This window comes from Hypoxylon fragiforme (assembly GCF_022984875.1).
Source record: "Hypoxylon fragiforme strain CBS 206.31 chromosome Unknown GGS25scaffold_7, whole genome shotgun sequence".
NCBI lineage: Eukaryota > Fungi > Ascomycota > Sordariomycetes > Xylariales > Hypoxylaceae > Hypoxylon > Hypoxylon fragiforme.
This window is the reverse complement of record NW_026054762.1, coordinates 1,707,497-1,725,734: the sequence shown is the minus strand read 5'-3', so window position 1 is coordinate 1,725,734 and position 18,238 is coordinate 1,707,497. Positions and strand designations below refer to the sequence as shown.

The 18,238-nt window shown below is 48.9% G+C and overlaps 5 protein-coding genes across 5 annotated transcripts; 4 read left to right on the top strand and 1 right to left on the bottom strand.

The window, feature by feature from the left end:
* Nucleotides 1-6: 6 nt before the first annotated feature.
* Nucleotides 7-3,139, top strand: GGS25DRAFT_523757 (ICE2-domain-containing protein; the record flags this gene model as incomplete). Its single annotated transcript, XM_049264484.1, has 3 exons — nucleotides 7-123; nucleotides 1,728-2,285; nucleotides 2,345-3,139. 3 exons carry the CDS (start codon nucleotides 7-9, stop codon nucleotides 3,137-3,139), a joined length of 1,470 nt encoding a protein of 489 aa, XP_049114752.1.
* A 1,394-nt stretch (nucleotides 3,140-4,533) lies between these two features.
* Nucleotides 4,534-6,316, top strand: GGS25DRAFT_515107 (uncharacterized protein; the record flags this gene model as incomplete). The annotated part of the gene is made up of 3 exons (XM_049263051.1): nucleotides 4,534-5,125; nucleotides 5,217-6,072; nucleotides 6,247-6,316. The coding sequence occupies 3 exons, from the start codon at nucleotides 4,534-4,536 to the stop codon at nucleotides 6,314-6,316; spliced, it is 1,518 nt and encodes a 505-aa protein (XP_049114751.1).
* Nucleotides 6,317-10,177: 3,861 nt separating this feature from the next.
* Nucleotides 10,178-10,930, top strand: GGS25DRAFT_523755 (uncharacterized protein; the record flags this gene model as incomplete). The annotated part of the gene is made up of 2 exons (XM_049264483.1): nucleotides 10,178-10,348; nucleotides 10,451-10,930. The coding sequence occupies 2 exons, from the start codon at nucleotides 10,178-10,180 to the stop codon at nucleotides 10,928-10,930; spliced, it is 651 nt and encodes a 216-aa protein (XP_049114750.1).
* A 1,927-nt stretch (nucleotides 10,931-12,857) lies between these two features.
* On the top strand, nucleotides 12,858-15,202 carry GGS25DRAFT_533229 (cytochrome P450; the record flags this gene model as incomplete). Its single annotated transcript, XM_049265656.1, has 5 exons — nucleotides 12,858-13,639; nucleotides 13,704-13,767; nucleotides 13,861-14,094; nucleotides 14,178-14,498; nucleotides 14,600-15,202. The coding sequence occupies 5 exons, from the start codon at nucleotides 12,858-12,860 to the stop codon at nucleotides 14,708-14,710; spliced, it is 1,512 nt and encodes a 503-aa protein (XP_049114749.1). The 3' UTR covers nucleotides 14,711-15,202.
* GGS25DRAFT_373089 (mitochondrial carrier) lies at nucleotides 15,202-16,911 on the bottom strand. Its single transcript, XM_049258198.1, has 2 exons — nucleotides 16,214-16,911; nucleotides 15,202-16,145 (listed from the first exon to the last, which is right to left on the bottom strand). Exons 1-2 carry the CDS (start codon nucleotides 16,752-16,754, stop codon nucleotides 15,343-15,345), a joined length of 1,344 nt encoding a protein of 447 aa, XP_049114748.1. The 5' UTR covers nucleotides 16,755-16,911; the 3' UTR covers nucleotides 15,202-15,342.
* Nucleotides 16,912-18,238: the final 1,327 nt, after the last annotated feature.

The following is an 18,238-nucleotide window of genomic DNA, read 5'->3' as shown; positions in this document are numbered from 1 at the left end:
TACGCCATGGCTTCACTAGCGACTCAAGATCGCTCTCTAGTTGTGTGGGCTGTGAAAATCACAGCTATGTATGTCATCCACATTCAAGGCAATCCCTTCAGTTTTGAGAATCAGTTATCTAGCGTACGTCAAGGGCCTACTCGGGAACATACATGTATCTGTATGTAGGTATCAGCGGGAAGGAAGGCCTTCAAGGTGATTGCGGAGACTCCTCTGTGGGCTGATCAGCGAAGTCGGGCTACTATACGCCAGGTGAATAGGTTAAAATCGGTGTGTTGTCAAATGGGTCTATCCAAGCCCTCGTCGCCTCCAGTGTTGCCATTCGTGCACTTCTAGGGCTACATAAGCTTGGGTGATACACTGAAGCCCTATGTATGAAGTAATACATAATGGCCATTGCCTACTACATATAGGCCCTCAGTTAGGTTTCTTTATAACCTATATATAGCAAGTATACCTAGGTAGTAAAGCACATAACTAGTAGGTACCTAGGATGAATATTTTGAAACTTCAACTTCAATGTTGGCAATTGAGGAGTGGTTGGATGGCATGTCTGAGCAACCACGACAATGATAAACTAGGTGAATCCTAGCATACCTAGATATGTACGGATGCCAGATGGGCTCGTTGGTGGTGAGTTGTAACAGGAAAGATGATATCGCAAAATAGAAACCAATAATTACATATAATAAGTTATTAGTTTAGGGTCATGAGGGTTATGACGATAGAAAGGAAAGAGGGGCAAAAGGCGCCATGAATCCATGACAAGGGGCATTGGGGCAGTTTAACTGATGTAACTGGTGGTGAGTGACAAGGGGCGGTGAATGTGAATGATTAAGCTTGCAAATTATGGGACCTGCTAAGCCAACTTACGCCAACCTAACCTGTGCCTTGCACCATTTACCTAACCCGATAAGTGATAGTTGGTGGATGGTGGATGATACATGCATATGTACACGCGACCTTTAGAATAGCACATGCCTTTTCTCTTGTCTAGTTGGACAGAGGGCAGAAAAAACCCCTTGAAAAAAAAGCCAATCACTAATTAATTCCTAGCACCGCATTTTGAAAATCACAGACACGCTGAATTTTCTTTCATTCTGTTACTACATACCTATTACTCCTTCAACTACTTGTTTTGCTTTGAATGATTGTTAGGTATTATGTAGCTCTGTTATATACATATATGTACACTGACATCAAAAGCACTTCAAGTTGTATAATTACTTTTTTTTTTTTTTTTTTCAAAAAATCAAAAAAAGGCGCTCAAGCCACGTGCAGATAAGCGATAAGCCAGGTGGCAGCTTCAGCTCATTAAAGTGTGGGAAATCTTCGCCTACGAATTTAAACCTTGGAATCTATTGCCCGGTTTTGTAACTTGGTTTAGGGCCACCTCCAATCCCATCCAAGAAAAAAAAATTTACGAGGAAGAGACAATAAGAAGAAAACCTGAAGGTTTGGATTACCGCAGCCTAGGGAATATACCTACTTGACAATCAAACCCCTCCCTCTTCCCTACGCGACAACTTCCCGCCAGTTCACCTGCAAGCCTCATCGTCAATGACCCCCACGAATTCCTCCACCATATCGTAACGACGCGCCTCAAATCGTGATTCGACTAGTTCAAGTTCGATTACTCGACGACAAAATACATCAAGCTCCGAAGACGGATAGCCTACAGTATTTATCTACCTATACAATATAACCCTGGCCGAAAGCTTCGCTAGCTCGGCGCAGCAGCAGCCATCACCAACGCGCCGATGTGGTGGTTCTTAAATATCGTATCTAGCTCCGTCTTTCTACTGACCATCATCCTATCGATACCCATATCATTCGATGTAGGTGGACGCGATAGTGGGCTGGCTTATAGTCTTTCCCTCTTTGGCTTCTATCTGCTCTATAGTTCCGCTAGATTAGCTACACCCGATAACTCGCGCGTACGTTGGGCCCTCACCAAGTTCCTGCAAACCTCCCAGTGGGTTGTGATTCCGACACTTTTAATATGGTCTCTACACAACTTTGCCATCGATGCGAACAGCACCGACTGGGTAGCGAGGACGATTGGGGGGCTGCGGGATGGTCAGAAACACACCACCTGGTCTGATTGGTTCTTCGGCAATGGGGGTCTTGTAGAGTCGGTGGCCTTAGGTACTTGGGATAAGACTTTGCGCTATTCGAGTCCTGTATTTCAGCTTGCCGAAGGGTTCTGTACGCTGTTGGTCATCCAAGCTGCAGGCCGAATTTCGAAATGGCTTGTGAACAGGGGAAGAAGCGATACTTGGGTTGTGAGTTATTTGATGTGTTATGCTGCCCCTCTCTTCCAAGCTGCTAACTTAATCCACAGCTCATTCTCTTAATATTGTCTGCTTCCACCATCGCCAGCGCTGTCTACTTCCTCTGGAGAGTTGCCTTGTTTCCCAGTATCAACAATATTGATGCGACCCTTATCGGCGTGGCAGTAACCTCGGCAGTTTTCTTAGCTGCCATAGGAATTGGCACCGGTCGTGGAAATGCTGTTGAATCATCATTATTATTTGCTTACGTGGTCCTATGCATTTACCAGATATTCACCGACTATGTCCAGTCACCTGAAGCTCAGGCGGCAGCCGCCGAGCAAGCAGCCAACCAACCCGAGTTTCCCCCTCTACCACCCATTATCATGGCAAGCTACTCGACTCTTTTGCATCTGTTCAGCTTGTTGCCCTCAGCCGTGTACTCCTCACTCAGCTTCCTCTATGCGGCATTCCAAACCATTGCACCCTCGGTTATGATCTCCCTGGTATACCGACTCATCGTGTTTTACTGTGCAACTCGGATCATTCCGGCGATACGAGAATCAGGTGCTGGAGCCTTTATGCAAGAACCGTCCCTGGACGATTCAGATGACGCAAATCGCGTCTTGGGTTTCCTCTCTTGGTTCTCGCCATCGATCCTCATTGCCGTCTACACCAGTCTCCTATTACAGCACTTCTCTGCTAGTGATAGCGAGGAAGGCTGGACACTTCACCATGGCGATGCGGGAGGCAATACTTGGCGGTGGGTCAATGTTTCTGCTACCATGTTTCTCTACGCCATCGAGTTATCCATGGGCCACGATGACGCGGATAGCGGCTTAGGTGGGCATTGGAAAACCGACTAGATAACACAATGTATTAATTTTTGAGGGGAATGCTAAGATAATTCGCCCGTGGTATGGTGCCTTTTTATTTTATTTTGTCAAGGAGACAGGCGATGAAGGCCTCGTTGTGGGGATCGTCGTGTTATAATTCGACTTTGGTCGGTCACTGTTGCAGATGGAACTTGGCAGTACCACATAGGGCAGGGTAGGTCGTCGGCTTGGGAAACGAGGATTCACAGCACTGGGCGTTACGGGCATTGGGGACAGTATACCATTCCATTGAATTCGACCAATTTTTATTTGTTGTTACATGTATGAAGAAGCAGCAGGCTACTAGGTATGCCTTGTTTTTTTTCCAGGCGTACGTGGTGCATCTGCGAGGGAGTCTGTGTTCTAGGTATCTATCCAATACAGGTAATGACAGGGCATGGATGGTTAATAAATGGCCTGTCACAGGAAGCGACTTCACCTAAAGAGAAGAGAGAGGAGAGACATGAGGAGAGAATAGGTATAGTAGGTACCTATTTGAGACAAGAACTTCAATGTTGGTTGGATCTCTTTTTTATTATCATAAAATATCGTTACCTATTCTCATTAGTCAGAGCTGACTGGTCATATTGTATATGCCTCATAGCTTGAAGCATACCTACTACCTAGCATACTTAACATACCTAACCAACATAGGAACCCCTGGAAGAGTCTACCTCGGTTCTTTGTGCAAGTGGCCTTAGCTACTAGGTACAAATTGTGCTTCATGCAATGCAACGTCTAATATATTGAGCCTCGTCGTTTTTTGTGGCGCAAATGCAGCCGCTCTTGCAGATCGATAACACGCCTACCCAATCGGCGACATGTTAGCAGCAGGCTCTGCTACCAACATGCCTCTTTTAGTATTTTTTGCTTTCTTATAACGTTTCTTTCATTTATAGATTCTCAACCCAACCGTTTTTTTTTTTTTTTCTCTCTGCATGGCATCATTTCTTAATTTATTTGCTTTAGACTAACCCTCCACAGAAAACGTGTTGACTTCTGTAAACATCATTCTCAGTTCTTTAATGCCAAGAGCCATGGGGTGGCTGACATGGGATAAACAAGCACAGCATGAAAACCAGGATGGTGAAAGTCGTCCACCTTCATATCAACTAGGACACGATGAAGCAGACCCCAATGAGCTAATCCCAGACCGGAAGCTTGGAGGGAGTTATGATGATTATTACAATGGAGATATATACGACAGTCCAATAAGTCGATATGAGCAGGAATGGGAGACCAACCCGTTCGTCTTCCCAGAAGAAGAAAAATGAGTGAGGAGTCGAGAGACTCATGGCTAACCGATTTCAAGGGTTAAGCCATACCTTAAACATATTAAATCCCTATCCGTAGCCTTCCCCCATCTGCGTTACTTAGCGCAATGGATGGAGGTAACCACGTCGCCTACCAAATGGCAGCTTATTAGGGGATTACCATCTGGAAAGCGGGAGGGCATTCGGAATGAGAGAGCCCGGCGGACCAAGATCGCGGCTATCGATTTTGTAAAAGGCCAGTCGGTTCCGACTATACAACATATCAACAGCCCGGACGGCTTAGCGGACTGCCTGGATCAACCGGCGGTCCCGGGCGCTAGCCGGCTGTACGTGGTGGAGGACCTTTCGCGAGATGTCGTCGAGCATCTGGGCTCTAAGCTCGACATAGACCCTCTCTTCTTCCGAGAGCACATCAACGACTACACGTGGTACAATACGCGCGATCCGTGGGTCGAGCTCCCGGACCTCGATATCGTGTCGCGGACACGGCCCTACTTCCGCCTGACGTATAATCAACCGCGGTACTTCAAAAACGAGGAGAGCTTCCGCAGCGCGAACAAGCAGGCTGGGATGTTCAATGTACTGAGGAGGCTCGACGTCGATCTCGATCACGTGTCGTTGTTCGACGAGAAAAGCGCGATCGTCGCCCTTGTTAGAAGCAAGGCGTCGTTTTGGATCAAGCCGGCCAGCGAACAGGCCATCGGTAAGCTACCTATCTTCCTATATCCCTAATTCCATATACCTACTTAATTAGGTATGCCATAATGCACGTATAACTCACGCCTGATCTAAAGGGGTCCTGCTCATCGACCCGCCCATCACGGAAGGCTTCTCCCTCTGGAAAGGCTACCGGCCCTTCATGAACTCGCCCGCCCCCTCGGAGCACAAGACATACGACGTGCCGCCGCGCAGCAGCCTCTACGACGAGCTGCTCTTCTGGATCCAGCACACGTCGCAGCACGACATCGACGCGATCGAGGACAACCCGCGGGCCATGACCTTCCGGATCCTGCAGATCATCTGCGCCGAGTGGCTCACCTTGAGCCGCTACGTCACCGCGCGCCTGGGGCAGATCGAGTGGGAGATCGAGCGGCCCGAGCTGTTCCGCGTCGAGAGGGGCGCGGCGCCCCGCCGCGACGAGTACGTCAACTTCAACATATCCCTGCAGAAGCTCCACACCTGGCGGCGGCGCCTGCCCCTCTACCGCGCCATGGTCGCCGACACCCGCGCCAAGCTGTTCCCCGAGCCCGACCCGGGCTTCGCGTCGGCGACGGCGGTGTCCAGCCGCCGCGACTGCGTCGCCCAGATGGCGCGCGACTTCGCCGTCGTCGCGAGCCACATCGACGACCTGCTTTCGCGGACGGAGCGCATCGCGGCGGTCGCGACGGCGGTCACGGCGATCGAGGAGAGCCGTCGCGCGATCGAGCAGAACACGACGCTGGGACGGCTGACGTACCTCGCGGTCATATTCGCGCCGCTGAGCTGCGTGTCGAGCTTCTTCAGCATGTCGACGGACGTCGCGGCCATGGGGCAGACGATCTGGATCTACTTTTGCGTCGCGGTGCCGATTAGTTGGCTTGTGTATATGCTGGTGGATAAGCACTGGGCGAAGGGGATTGTGGATACGTTTAATATGGTGAAGGAGAAGGGGTTAGGGGTTGGGAGGAGGATGGGGATAGGGAAGGGGGAGGAAGGGGGGGAGAAGAAGAGGGGGGGGACGTTTAGTTGGGGGCGGGGATAGAGGGGGAGAGGATGGTTTGCTTGCTTGGAGGGAGGGAGGGATGATGGATGGGAAATGTTACGATATTAATGACAACTACCTAGGTACATACCTACCGGCCTGGTATGTATTGGAATCACCGCGGATGGCAGATTGAGGCGCTTTGGCGCGTAACTATCTAAGCTTCGACAGAGAGATAGGTAGGCAGAGTTACATAGGTAGTTGAGACAGGTAGCGCGCGTGATATGATATTAAGCATTACGAGTTACGACGAAGAGGCTTGGGCATAGCGATAGAAAGCGGTTTTGTGGTTTACTTCTATTGGGGACCTATGCTAGGTAGAGAAGCTAGAGTTCATCGTGTTTTTATGTATCTACTTAAGTACTTACCTACTCAACTCCTTTGTGAGGTGAGGTGATTCTTTGGATGCTCACTCGCATCATCTTACTCTTTTATTCTATTTTTTTTATTATATATTGGTTACCTGTGAATGGTTGTTGGCTTATAGGTACCCTACTTCGGTGCGAACCACGTGGTTAGAGCCAAGTAGGCATCTCATATATAGAGTGGTGGGAAAAAAGGGGCGAGGGGGGTGTACTTGATGATCGTGAGATAGGGGTAAAGGCTATATAAGGAGCCAAATATGTAGTCCTTATGTATTATATGCCGACTCGCTCACTGCGTACGTACCTGGCTAGGTAGGTAGGGGGTTTGTATGAACGCTTGAGACGGCCTCAAGACTATACCATACGTAATCGCGGGAACCCCCTATTCGCGAGAATCCTTTTGGGAGAAATTATTCTAACTCTGAGGAATTATTCTCAGTCTTGTAATGATTTCACTCAATTCATATCGTTGGGATGCATGGATTCATTCTTCAATGAACGTAATTATTCCTACACACCTACCAGGGACTTAGATCTCGAGGAACGCTGCGCTATACAAAATCACTCTCATCGAGACATGACATTTTATCGGCAAAACGCTCTATTTTTTCATGTTCAGATTTACCATCATCTCACCCAATAGGTAGAGGAGTTTAGGATATACCCTCCCATTAGAAGCGGCTCAGGGACAATTGTTTCTCCCTCAAGGATGCTCACGTCAGGCTTGTGTCCATCTCAGTCTCTTATACCCAAATCCACGGGGATGTATATGCTACTTGCATAAGGTACCTGCTGTTTCCCGACCTCAGGCTGGCATTATCGGCTCCGTTTATGCTTACGGGGACGAACCTGACGAACGCACCTCTCAATGCACTAGGTTAGGTACCTATGTAGATGCCTACTCAGGGGTTCCGGTGCCGGGTCGTCTGAACAATGGAAGCTTCTGGATAAGAGTTTGATGTTGTCATGGAATATCTCTGCTTTTCTCCGGGTTCTTATTTTGGCGAAGCTGCATGTTTACTAATGCGAATGAATGTGTTGGTGATGCGAGGGTGCAGCATTTGCAGAAAATCATACACACCACGTAAGGTGAGTCCTGAGCCGCATTCAGGACAATTCCAACTTCACGCGCTACCGGGAAACGAAACAAACGGTTTGGACGATGATAATGGATGATTTACGTAAGACGTTGGAGAGGCTGCAAATTTCTATCAATGTCCTTAGGTAAGTAGGTGGGCAGCCAAGCTTAGATGTCGGGTAAGCCGATGAATATGAGGATTAAATCCGAGTTGGCGATAACTTCGTCGTGCGTTCGATCATCTCATATAGTATGATTATCATTGACCTACTATCGTGAGCTAGTCAAAGCATAGATAGCTCGTATCTAGCGACAGAAACCCCGCTCATGCAATGAACTCGGCTACCGCTGTGACAAGATGGGACCGATGTAACGTGGATTATGGCTAGTGTGACTGAGATCAAGCTTTAGGTAATCGACTCAGAGACGCACGAGAGCACACGTGGACATTATGGTTCATAATGGTAATGATAATGGTTAAAGGGAGTTGGAGAGTTATGTATGTTTGCTTGTATGTAGTATCCGAGTTCCATCTCCTCAATCTAGGCCCTCCATGCCGCGCAACCGGGAGAGGAAAGGATTCTAGGCAGTCAGTCGGGCTCAGTCCAGAGTCAGATCGGAATACGCAGGATTGCAAAGACTTATCACCGAGGGATGGCGTTCCTGATGACAAACAACCCCCTCATTGGACGACGATGCTGCAGATGAGAGGAGAGAATGAGGAAAAGCGAAAGAGATATGTTGAAAAGAAAGTCCGATGGGAGTCTTGGTTTTAATAAAGAATGTCTTACTATAAATTGCGGCATTATTTACATCTGTAATAGAAGTTTAATCTAACCTAACGTTCCAAGCACTTGGCATCTATTATCTAGATTCTACATATGTTCATCGACTTTGATTCATCTTTGTCTCTCTTCTTCTTCTTTAGGCTTCTTACGCTTCTTCTTCCGTTAAGTTAGTGTTCGTTACGATGCTTCGAGAACCAAAAGCCAAGCCAAGTCTGGCAAAAGATGTACATAAAATGTAGTGTTAGTACATAAAGCCATAAATAGCCCCATGTGGTATGTAATACAAAATCCTAGAAATAGGAAAAGGATGATTCGTTCCTAGAAACCTTGGAAGGCTTGGAGTTTTTGTTGGCCGACTAGCTAAACTGGTTATGGGCTAACGGTTAGACGGTTTATCGGGGATGGTACGGATCTCTGTCCGGGGTAATTTGGCTCGCAGCTGGCTCGGTACTCAGGGCTGTCAGACGGTCCTGTCAGGGTACTGAACCTCGTAGCTCCGCTTCTCAACGGATGAGACAGCAAGGGGATTTGTCGGTGAGACATCTGTTCCCGACTTCTTATTGGCTTCTCGCAATATTCCGTCTTGTCGTTTTGCATGCTGGTAGCCAGTGGTAGGTATCCATTGACCATTGGCTTTGGAGGTGGACCTTTCTAGAGCTCCAGGGCTCAAAGATTATTAAAGCTTGCTAACTCATGTAGGTAACCTACTGTAAGTTGGGGTGCGTGCTTCTTAACCTACCGTCTATTACCTACTTAGGTAATTACCTGTTAGTTACTGTGACCAGGTATGCTACCTAGTCAGTATGCTCCCTCCCGTCTAGACTTGCCTGCTTGCTTGCATTATCTACGGCATCGTATCTACATTTCTACACAATTCTGAGGCTTAACGTGTAGCATCAACTATGTACTGTACGCACTCGACGAGGCGGTTCTATCTTGGCAGCTCTCAAGATACCCCATATTCCCATATTGTAACAATCTAGTATCGGCACTATACACCTTGGCAAAACAATCAATCTATCTACCCAGGCATATTAGTTTCAATGTTGATTAGCATAGAAGAACATTGGCCATACAGGTATGTACAAGTACACACCCAAGCTTGAATACAGTGAGTACAGTAAATACATACGATGAGAGGCCGCCAGCTCATCGAATTTGACACATTACTATGGAAAAGTGCGCAAGCTTCCAAATAGAAGAAACAAACCAAGGTTGATCTGCCGCTCTTGGCTCTTTATGTCCTACTTTGCTCGTCTGAGTCCCAAGAATTCGTGTTGTACCGAACGAATCAAACCCTAGGTGAACAGACGATCAACCCATCCCCTCAGGTCTTGCATATACATACATATACCTACATGTAGTGTATGCAGTATCTACATGTATGTAGGTTGGTGTACAAGTGGTGTTGTACCTATTATAGTTAAGTACAACAGCAGGTCGTCCCTAGTAAGCTCATCTCACCCCCGGACCTCCGTCGTCCCATCCTCCTCTCAACAATACGGTACTTATACATCTCCCGACCCTTTACCTACAGTACCACGACCTTTACATACCTACATTACCTACATAGTGGCTTATCTACCTACCTCGTGCCACCCCATCACCCCCTCATTATTCCGTCTCTTTGTTCTCCTTTCTACTTCTATCGACCCGTTGAACCTTCCATCAATTGGTCTATCGTCTGTGTCCTCTCAAACGTAGCTTCTGCCACGAGCAATTGTATCACGAACCTCTAGCTCTATCTCTATCTGTCCGAAGCAGAAAAGTCCACCAAGCAAACATGGCCGGTCCCCGTCTTACAGGCCCAGCTGCAAAGCTTGTCCGCTCCATCAGCACCACAACGGCGGCTTCTGTCCCCAAGTCTAATACCCTGCTCACGAGCTCCAAGACCTCCGCTCCCATCTCCAGGAAATATGCAGAGCTTCTCAAGGAGAGGAATATAGACCCGGATGTAAGTTTAGCCCAACCAATTCCTCGAATCCGTTATCGGAGAGAGCTCGGAAGCATGTATTAGCAGCATCTATCAGCAGTTGGACTAACAACCCATCATTAGCATCCCCGTCACCTCTACACTCGCACATCAAACCGCCCACACCCCCCTCCCCGCACCATGCGCCTCATGCAGACCTTCACCTCGAGCGCACCCCAAGCCGCCGCCGCCCAGGCCACCGCCAAGACCATGGACAACATGATCTTCCCCGGCTCCGCCGCCCTCGAAGGAGCCTCCTCGGACCCATTCGCGCACCTGCGCGTGCCCCTGCTCCCGGACAACTCCGTAGCGCACCACGCGCCCGAGACCAGCGACGGCCCCGTCGCCCCCGCGCAGATCAGCATCGTGGCCGCGAACCCGGAGCTCGTGTCGCCCGCGGCGCTGACCGAGGTCGAGGGCATGGGCGTCGACGGCGTCGAGCTCAAGTTCGTGCACGAGGAGGCCGCCGCCGCCGAGGAGCAGCCCAACATGCTGACGGGTCTGTGGAACGGCCTCGTCGACGACGTCATAGGCGGCCATCAAAAAAACAAGGTCGCTCTCTAACAAACACCGTGAGCCAGCACCCTATAAAAAGAGAAAAAAGCAAAGTAGATACGACGACAGGTTCATGATTTGTTTTTTTATATCGGTTATAGACAAGAAACGGAGATAAGAAGAAAAAAAAACAGAAAGAAAGAAAGAAAGATAGGTTCGGTGCGGGTATGTGTGGTTTTGCGTGTTTTTTTCAAACGAGCGGACGGTTCTGGAAGTGCTTCGGGCCAAGTCGTGTTTTTGTGATATTTGCTTTCGCATTTCAAGTTGTATGTGTTTTTAATGACCAGTTTCCAATTTTCTTGTTGCTTGGTTCGACAGAAACGGGAATGATGGAACACAACTCCATCCTGATAGAGAGCTAGCTCGTATCTAGGGATCGTATGAAATCGAAATCAAAGATGAGTGAGCTAGCTTGGTTAGATGAAATCCAGAAAGGGCCAAGTATAAAAAGGGGACGTAAGCCCGCTTGAATTGAGTTTGAAAAATGTGCCTGTGTTCGTATCCTAAGGGTCCAATCCTCTCGGAACTGTAGCCGGACAAGGCGCCGCGTGCGCATGCGTGTAAGGTTTCATCAGATATAGGCCCCTTACTAACCTCGCACAAACTTTCATCTCTCTCTAGATTGAATACCTGCTTGCCATATCTGTATACAATATCGTCACAATCTGGTAGTACTAAGCTCGCTAATGCTGTGCCCTCCGGGTACGATCTGCCTTCTATCCTCCGCACCTCTCCCGATACCACGACATAGATGTTCGTAGTACGGCCCTACTGTATGTTCACCAAGTACTTATATCCTTCATGTTGCGCTCCTCGGTCCTAGCCAAATCTTTCTCGCCTTGGCCTGCAATAATAACTCAATATCGCTGCTTACGCCTAAGTAGTATCCTGGACGAGCCAAGTCTATAGACTCGACTTGACTAGTTCAAACTGATACGGAAATGTACATATTGAGCTAGGTTCCTTATTCTCTCGGCCCTTTACTTACTTCCCATGCCGCCTCTGTAAAGTTGCTACTAAGCTCCGTGGAAATTCATGAGGCAGATGGTCAGTTTGTAACAATAAGATCGGTTTAAGCCAGCGGCACGCAACTGTCACTGCCAACGTTATGCCCAATTAAGTAGGTTACTACCCAAGCACATGCGAAGAGGTCCAAGACGGTGCATAGTGAAGTCAACGGGAGGATATTAAATCACTGTAATTCGTTGGGTATTTATATATAAATTTGTCAGCTTGTTACATAAGCTTTGAAAGGCATCGCCGCGCAACATAAGAACTTGCAAGCTTAGTGCCGGCATGATGACAGCAGTAGTAGTGTAGTAGTAGCAGTAGCGGTGGTGGTGACGGTGATGAAACGTCCAGTGGATATAGAATTTCCTATCCACCTATTCACATATCTGCCAACCCAAAGGCTAGAAACTCGTCATAAAAGCAATCAAAGGAATCTAGATCTATCTACACGATATCATCACGCCAAGCGTTGATCTCTCACTGCTCTCATATAGGCGGAAAAAAAAGGGGGTATCGTTGTAGAAATCATACCTACCTAAAGGTTCACATATCTCTAAACCCGAGTGTATTCCCATGCCATTAGGTCTCACAAGATCACCGCAACCGGTTCAAAATCCGCGAGGTAGTCGCGCCCTTAGATCAAATACTACCTCGATGATGACACTACTCATCGTCGGCTGAGCAATCATGAGGATCTTCCCGTAGGGATTTTTGGACTGATCAGTAAACCCGGGTTTGACCAGTCGCTGTGGTTATCTCGCCTGAGACAGTTCTACCTTTGTTGTTTAGTGAACAGCGAGAGGGGGACAAGTATAAGACCCAGTCCGTCCATCACCAAGGGAGAACCATGCCAGGCAAACAACATACAACAGAGCCGAAACCGTAGGCACTTTGTAGGTACATAACTTATCCAATACGCATCAACATGGCACCCCTCCTTTCGCACCTCCCCTCCGCGCCCTCCCTCCTATCCATCACAGCCGCCCTCCTCGCGCTCTACTTCGCGTACACCCGCACCCTCGCCTGGTACCGCCTACGACACATCCCCGGCCCCCCTCTCGCCTCCTTCTCATACCTCTATATGCTCAGCGCGACGATCGGCGGGCAGCAATCCGAGAGCTACCGCGCCCTCACGGACAAGTACGGCCCCCTAGTGCGAATCGGGCCGTACGACCTGCTGACAGCGGACCCGGAGGTGGTGCGGCGGATGAACGGCGCGCGCTCGGGGTACCGGCGGTCGACGTGGTACTTCGCGTCGCGGATGGACCCGTACCTGCCGTCGCTGTTCAACATCATGGACACGGGCGCGCACGACCGGCTCAAGGCGCAGCTGAGCAGCGGCTACGGCGGGAAGGAGAACCCGGGCGTCGAGGAGGGCATCGACGAGCAGCTCGCGGCGCTGGTGGGGCTGCTGCGGCGCAGGTATGTCGCGAAGGGGGAGGGGGAGATGAGGCCCGCGGATTTCGCCATGAAGGCGCAGTTCTTCACGCTCGATGCCATCACGAAGATCGCGTATGGTCGTGCGTTTGGATATCTGGCCACGGACTCCGATGTCCATGGGTACATTGCCGCTGCCGAGGCCCAGGTGCGGACCATCGGGGCGTTGGGGGATGTGCCGTGGCTTGCTCGCCTTGTGTTTAGTGAGGCGGCGCTGAAGGTCATCGGACCGAAGCCGACGGATAAAAGCGGCATGGGGAAGATGATGGCGTGAGTTGTGTTCCCGTTTTATCTCGGTGTTGCATCTATTATCAGTCTAACTAACGTCCATCAGAATTGCCCAGGAAGTTGCCGGTGAGCGATACGGACCGGATGCTAAGGACGAACAAGATATGCTGGTAAGGAACCTTTCCTCCCCCCCCCCCTCCCCTTTTTCTGCTTGCCCAGCACCTGTGATTAGACAGACGGCACTGACATGAGAACACACACAGGGATCATTTGTCAGACACGGCCTCGCCCGGCGGCAGTGCGAGTCCGAGATCCTCTTCCAGATCATCGCCGGCAGCGACACGACGGCCACCGCTATACGGGGAACCATGCTGAACCTGCTGACGACGCCGTTCGCGTACTTCAAGCTCCGCGACGAGATCGACAAAGCCATAGCGGAGCACCGGATCTCGTCGCCCGTTAAAGCGGATGAGGCTAAGGGGCTGGAATACTTGCAGGTAAGTAAGCTGTGTTTTATGAGAGAGGAAGAAGGGAAGGGGAGTCAGCTGTTTTACTAACGCGGAAGTGTTTGCGCGAACAGGCTGTCATATACGAGGGTCTGCGAATCAACATCCCCTTCTCGGGCCTGACGATGAAGGAAGTACCCCCCGAGGGAGACACGATCGACGGAAAGTTCGTCCCCGGGGGAACCCGCATCGCCCACGCCTTTCTATCCATCCAGCGCTCGAAAGACATCTTCGGGCCTGACGCGGATCTCTTCCGGCCAGAGCGCTGGATAGGTATCGACCCCGAGAAGCACCGGGAGATGACGCAGACGGTGGAGCTGGTATTTGGGTATGGCCGATGGGGCTGTAGCGGGAAAGTGGTCGCGTTCATCGAGCTGAATAAGGTCTATGTCGAGGTGAGATATTCTTTCGTTCGCATTCTAGGACAAGTAGTATATACCTACCTAGGTTAGGTATGTATATGACCTCAATAGCTGTACGCTGACACGTTAGGTAGCTGCTGCGGGTTTTCGACTTCCAGTTGATTCATCCCAAGAACCCTATGCACACCAGGAATCGGAACATGTTCTTTCAGAAACACATGTGGGTGAAGATCACCGAGAGGTGAGAAAGGCCTCGAAACAAGACGAATTCACTATATGTAGGGGTAGTTTGGTTTGGTGTCTTTCAGGAATAAGGAGTACGAAACTCCTTACGGATGTTTGAAATCGATATTTTGAGTGTGAGAATAAATACCTAGGCAAACATGTGGATATGATTTCCTATACGAACAATGAGAAGCAGATTAAATAGCATCTTGATCCGCGATATAATAACGGTGTATGTACCGTGTGCTAAGCCCACAAGCTTACTCCTTTGCAACTGTAAAGAACGAGAATGTCCCCAAGTACGAAATCTTGTGCCTTCATCCACAACTTATAATAGCCTCCGACTGCGAAGGGACGGACGCATTAGTTAGATCACTGTAACAATATTAGATTGAGCTCTGTTCAAAAATACACATTGAACTATTTGCATTCGCAACCTAGCAGCCTGGATATGTCTATACCTACAAATAAGGGTATCACATCTGGACCGACCTCCAACCCGCCCTTGGTCCCGCGAGGCAAAATCTTTTCCTCGGCTATTTATTTCCTCACTAGCGCCCAGAATGGGGGAATTGTGCTTTCAAGTCTCGCAATAATGACGAATGACGGCGCAAAAACGCATTTCCCTAATATGCATGACCCCTAACTATGTTTACGTATCGTCGTCTAGGCCCTCCTTCCGTCGGCCCTCGGATTGTGCGTGATGCAAAGACTTCATAACGAACTCATATGTCATCATCGTCACCGTGGCTGCTGGAACAGCTCGCATCATGTTGACCCCCATGCCTGCGTAAAATGCTCTCCAACCCTCTTCTCGCAAAATAGTCCGGAAAGTCATGACCACGCCCCGATACTTAGGCTGGGGGGTGACAACGCGGGCATTACTGGGCACATGGCTCTGACTGCCAGGGGTAGATTCCGAGACCCCTAGACCTTGTAGAAATTCGCTTCCGGGAGCTGGGCGCCTTTGTGTCTGCAGCCGGGTCCGGATCACCTCATGAGGATAAGTAGCCGAACTAGCCATGATCTTCGACATCACTGAAGCAGAGAGTACACCAAACCAATGACTCTGCTCATCGTTGTCACCCATTTCACCCATAGACTGGCCCGTGAACTTCTTTCGTAGGAACTCGTATACGGGAAATTGTACGGCAACATGCGTCAGCCCCAGAAGTGCTGGAGTAAGTCCAGAGTAGAATGATAAAATGCCTTCCGAAGAATACATTTTTCGCGCAGCATCAAGAGTTGATCGATAGTGCCAAGGAGAATCGATGTTTGGTCTGGAAGTTGGGGTATTGCCAGAGCGTGGGAAAGGGGACATTTGTGGATGGCGTCCCGTCGCAGACTGTGACATGAGTCGAGTTTTGATCACCCATATTGGATTCGTTACTATCGTGCTGCTGGCTCCAGCTATGATTGATGACCAAAAGTTTATGAAAAACTGATTTTTCTGCACTGTGCGTTCAAGTATTAATGATCAGCAATCCACTTCCGCTTAGTTGGTGCCGCACAAAATAACTTACGATTGTTCTCGGCTATGATAACTTTGCTCTTGTTGTAGACAGTGAACCAAACTGCCCAGGTCGGTAGGTAGCCAAGGATGATAGGCCCCAAGCCTCTGTACATGCCGCGCAACCCTTCCTCCTTCCATATGACATTGGCTGTGCCCAACAGACCTGAGTATACCTTGCGATGCCCAACATATCCTCCTCCTTTGTTCATGGAGACGAATCCTCCTTGGGCTTGTAGCTTTGTCTTGATAACATCAAGGGGGCATGTGACGACGCCAGAGGTAAAGCCGCCCACGGCTCCCGATAAAGCATTGAATTGAGAATCTGAGGCATTCGCGGCCCACCTCTGCAGCGGAGTTATGCCTCGCGAGTTGTGTAGCTCCATAGCTGCTACCGCCGAAGCCAGTGGGTTTTGGGGGTCTTGATGAGGAGGGTTCGCCGTCGAACCGGTGGGTGTAGATGTCGGAGTGGAGCGATGGGAGAATACCCCATATTCTTCAGAGTTTTGCGATGGCCCTCCCGTTGGATGGCTTTGAGCCTCGTCGTGAGACATACCCTCGTGCTTCGATCGGGTCCAAGTTGGACGAAATGACAAGAACAAGATTCGGGGCCTCTGGAAGTATTCCGAGGCCCCGCAGATAATATGGAAGTGGCTAGGGTGGGCGTCGCGAAGTGGGAAAAGTGGCAAAGGATCTGAATATGGACGCTGGGAAAAGGATCAAGTCGTCTGGATTTCGGCGTAGAGAAAGAGTCGTGATGGTGTGCGGTGTGCGGGGAATGCACCCTCGCAAATCCACCGTTCCGTCGACCCAGCAGCTATCGTTTGTCACATGCCATTGACCTTCGCATATAAGTCCGTCGATCAAGATGAATAAGGCTTTGCGTAGGCGGAGGTTGAGAAATGGCGTTTGTGAAGGAAAGGAGGGGTGGAAAATGACGACGTGGGAGTTGTGTCGAGGCGTTATGTATGAAGTCCGAAGTAGAATATCAATCGGACTTTTTGCTAAGTTGGTAGGCAGATAACTTGGAAGGCTAAGCGGGTCGCTCTAATCGTCAAGCGTCAAGTATCAAGCGCAATTCTGATTTGCAATTCTACTTAGGTATTGACTACCTAGGTTACCTTAGTAGTTGGTGCTACTTCTGTAGTATTGCATGTAGTGCCCAGCGATAATGGCGAAGGGAAAGTGATAGATACTAGACTTTTATATTTTATCGCTGGTTAGGCGAATGAAAATCAGGTAAAGTCGATACAAGACAAGACTTGCAAGAGCTTGTATTTTTCTGTTTTTTGAATGACTTTTTTAATTAATAACAAAACCAGAAGAAAATCAGGGACTTTTTAAATATAACTTTGAAGAAGATTGCGGCAATTATAACTTGAACCCAGAGAGTAACTAATACTTATAGTCAAGTTAGGTTAGTTGATTAGTTGATTAGTAGACTGGTTAGTAGTATGTAGTAGTAGTAGTAGTAGTAGTAGGCTTTGTTGGCTTAATAAAAAGTGCTACCACGATGCTGTTGTGCAGGTATTTCATTGTCAGCAGGAGCAGGAAATCGAAGCTCCGGCTTCCTAGCTCTGACGTAGGCAAGGTAGTTACTACCAAGTAAGTAATCCCCGTTGGCTTTTCTTTCTGTATCTCAACTGGCCACATGTATGTACCCTATACCTCGCGCCTTCTTACATACATACCTACATATGTACATGTAGTACTACCTACATATGTAGTAGGTAGTATGTATATCAATGATGTACTTAGGGTCTGAATGTATGTATATTGGAACATTGAAGTGCAATTTCACGTTTGAGGCACGAGGTCACGTCTCATCATTATAGTTCCAAAGTTTCTTTCTCGGTACATACAAGTAGATACACGGCATAAGATGTCAATCAGTTCTAGGGCTGGACAATTTACGGTTGCGACCTTTTCCCCCTCATCCTCCAAAAAAAACCCCCGGCTCCCTGGGGAATGGATGGATGAACGGGCTGGAGAGTAGAAAATGCAAATGAGCTAGTGGATCACGTGATGTGGCTGAACC

What these genes read in the sequence shown, in the direction of transcription:
- GGS25DRAFT_373089 (XM_049258198.1), bottom strand. Translation starts at nt 16,754, where the DNA reads ATGTCTCACGACGAGGCTCAAAGCCATCCAACGGGAGGGCCATCGCAA. An exon ending in TATCATAGCCGAGAACAATC is followed by an intron (nt 16,146 to 16,213) that starts GTAAGTTATTTT and finishes TTGAACGCACAG; the next exon opens with TGCAGAAAAATCAGTTTTTC.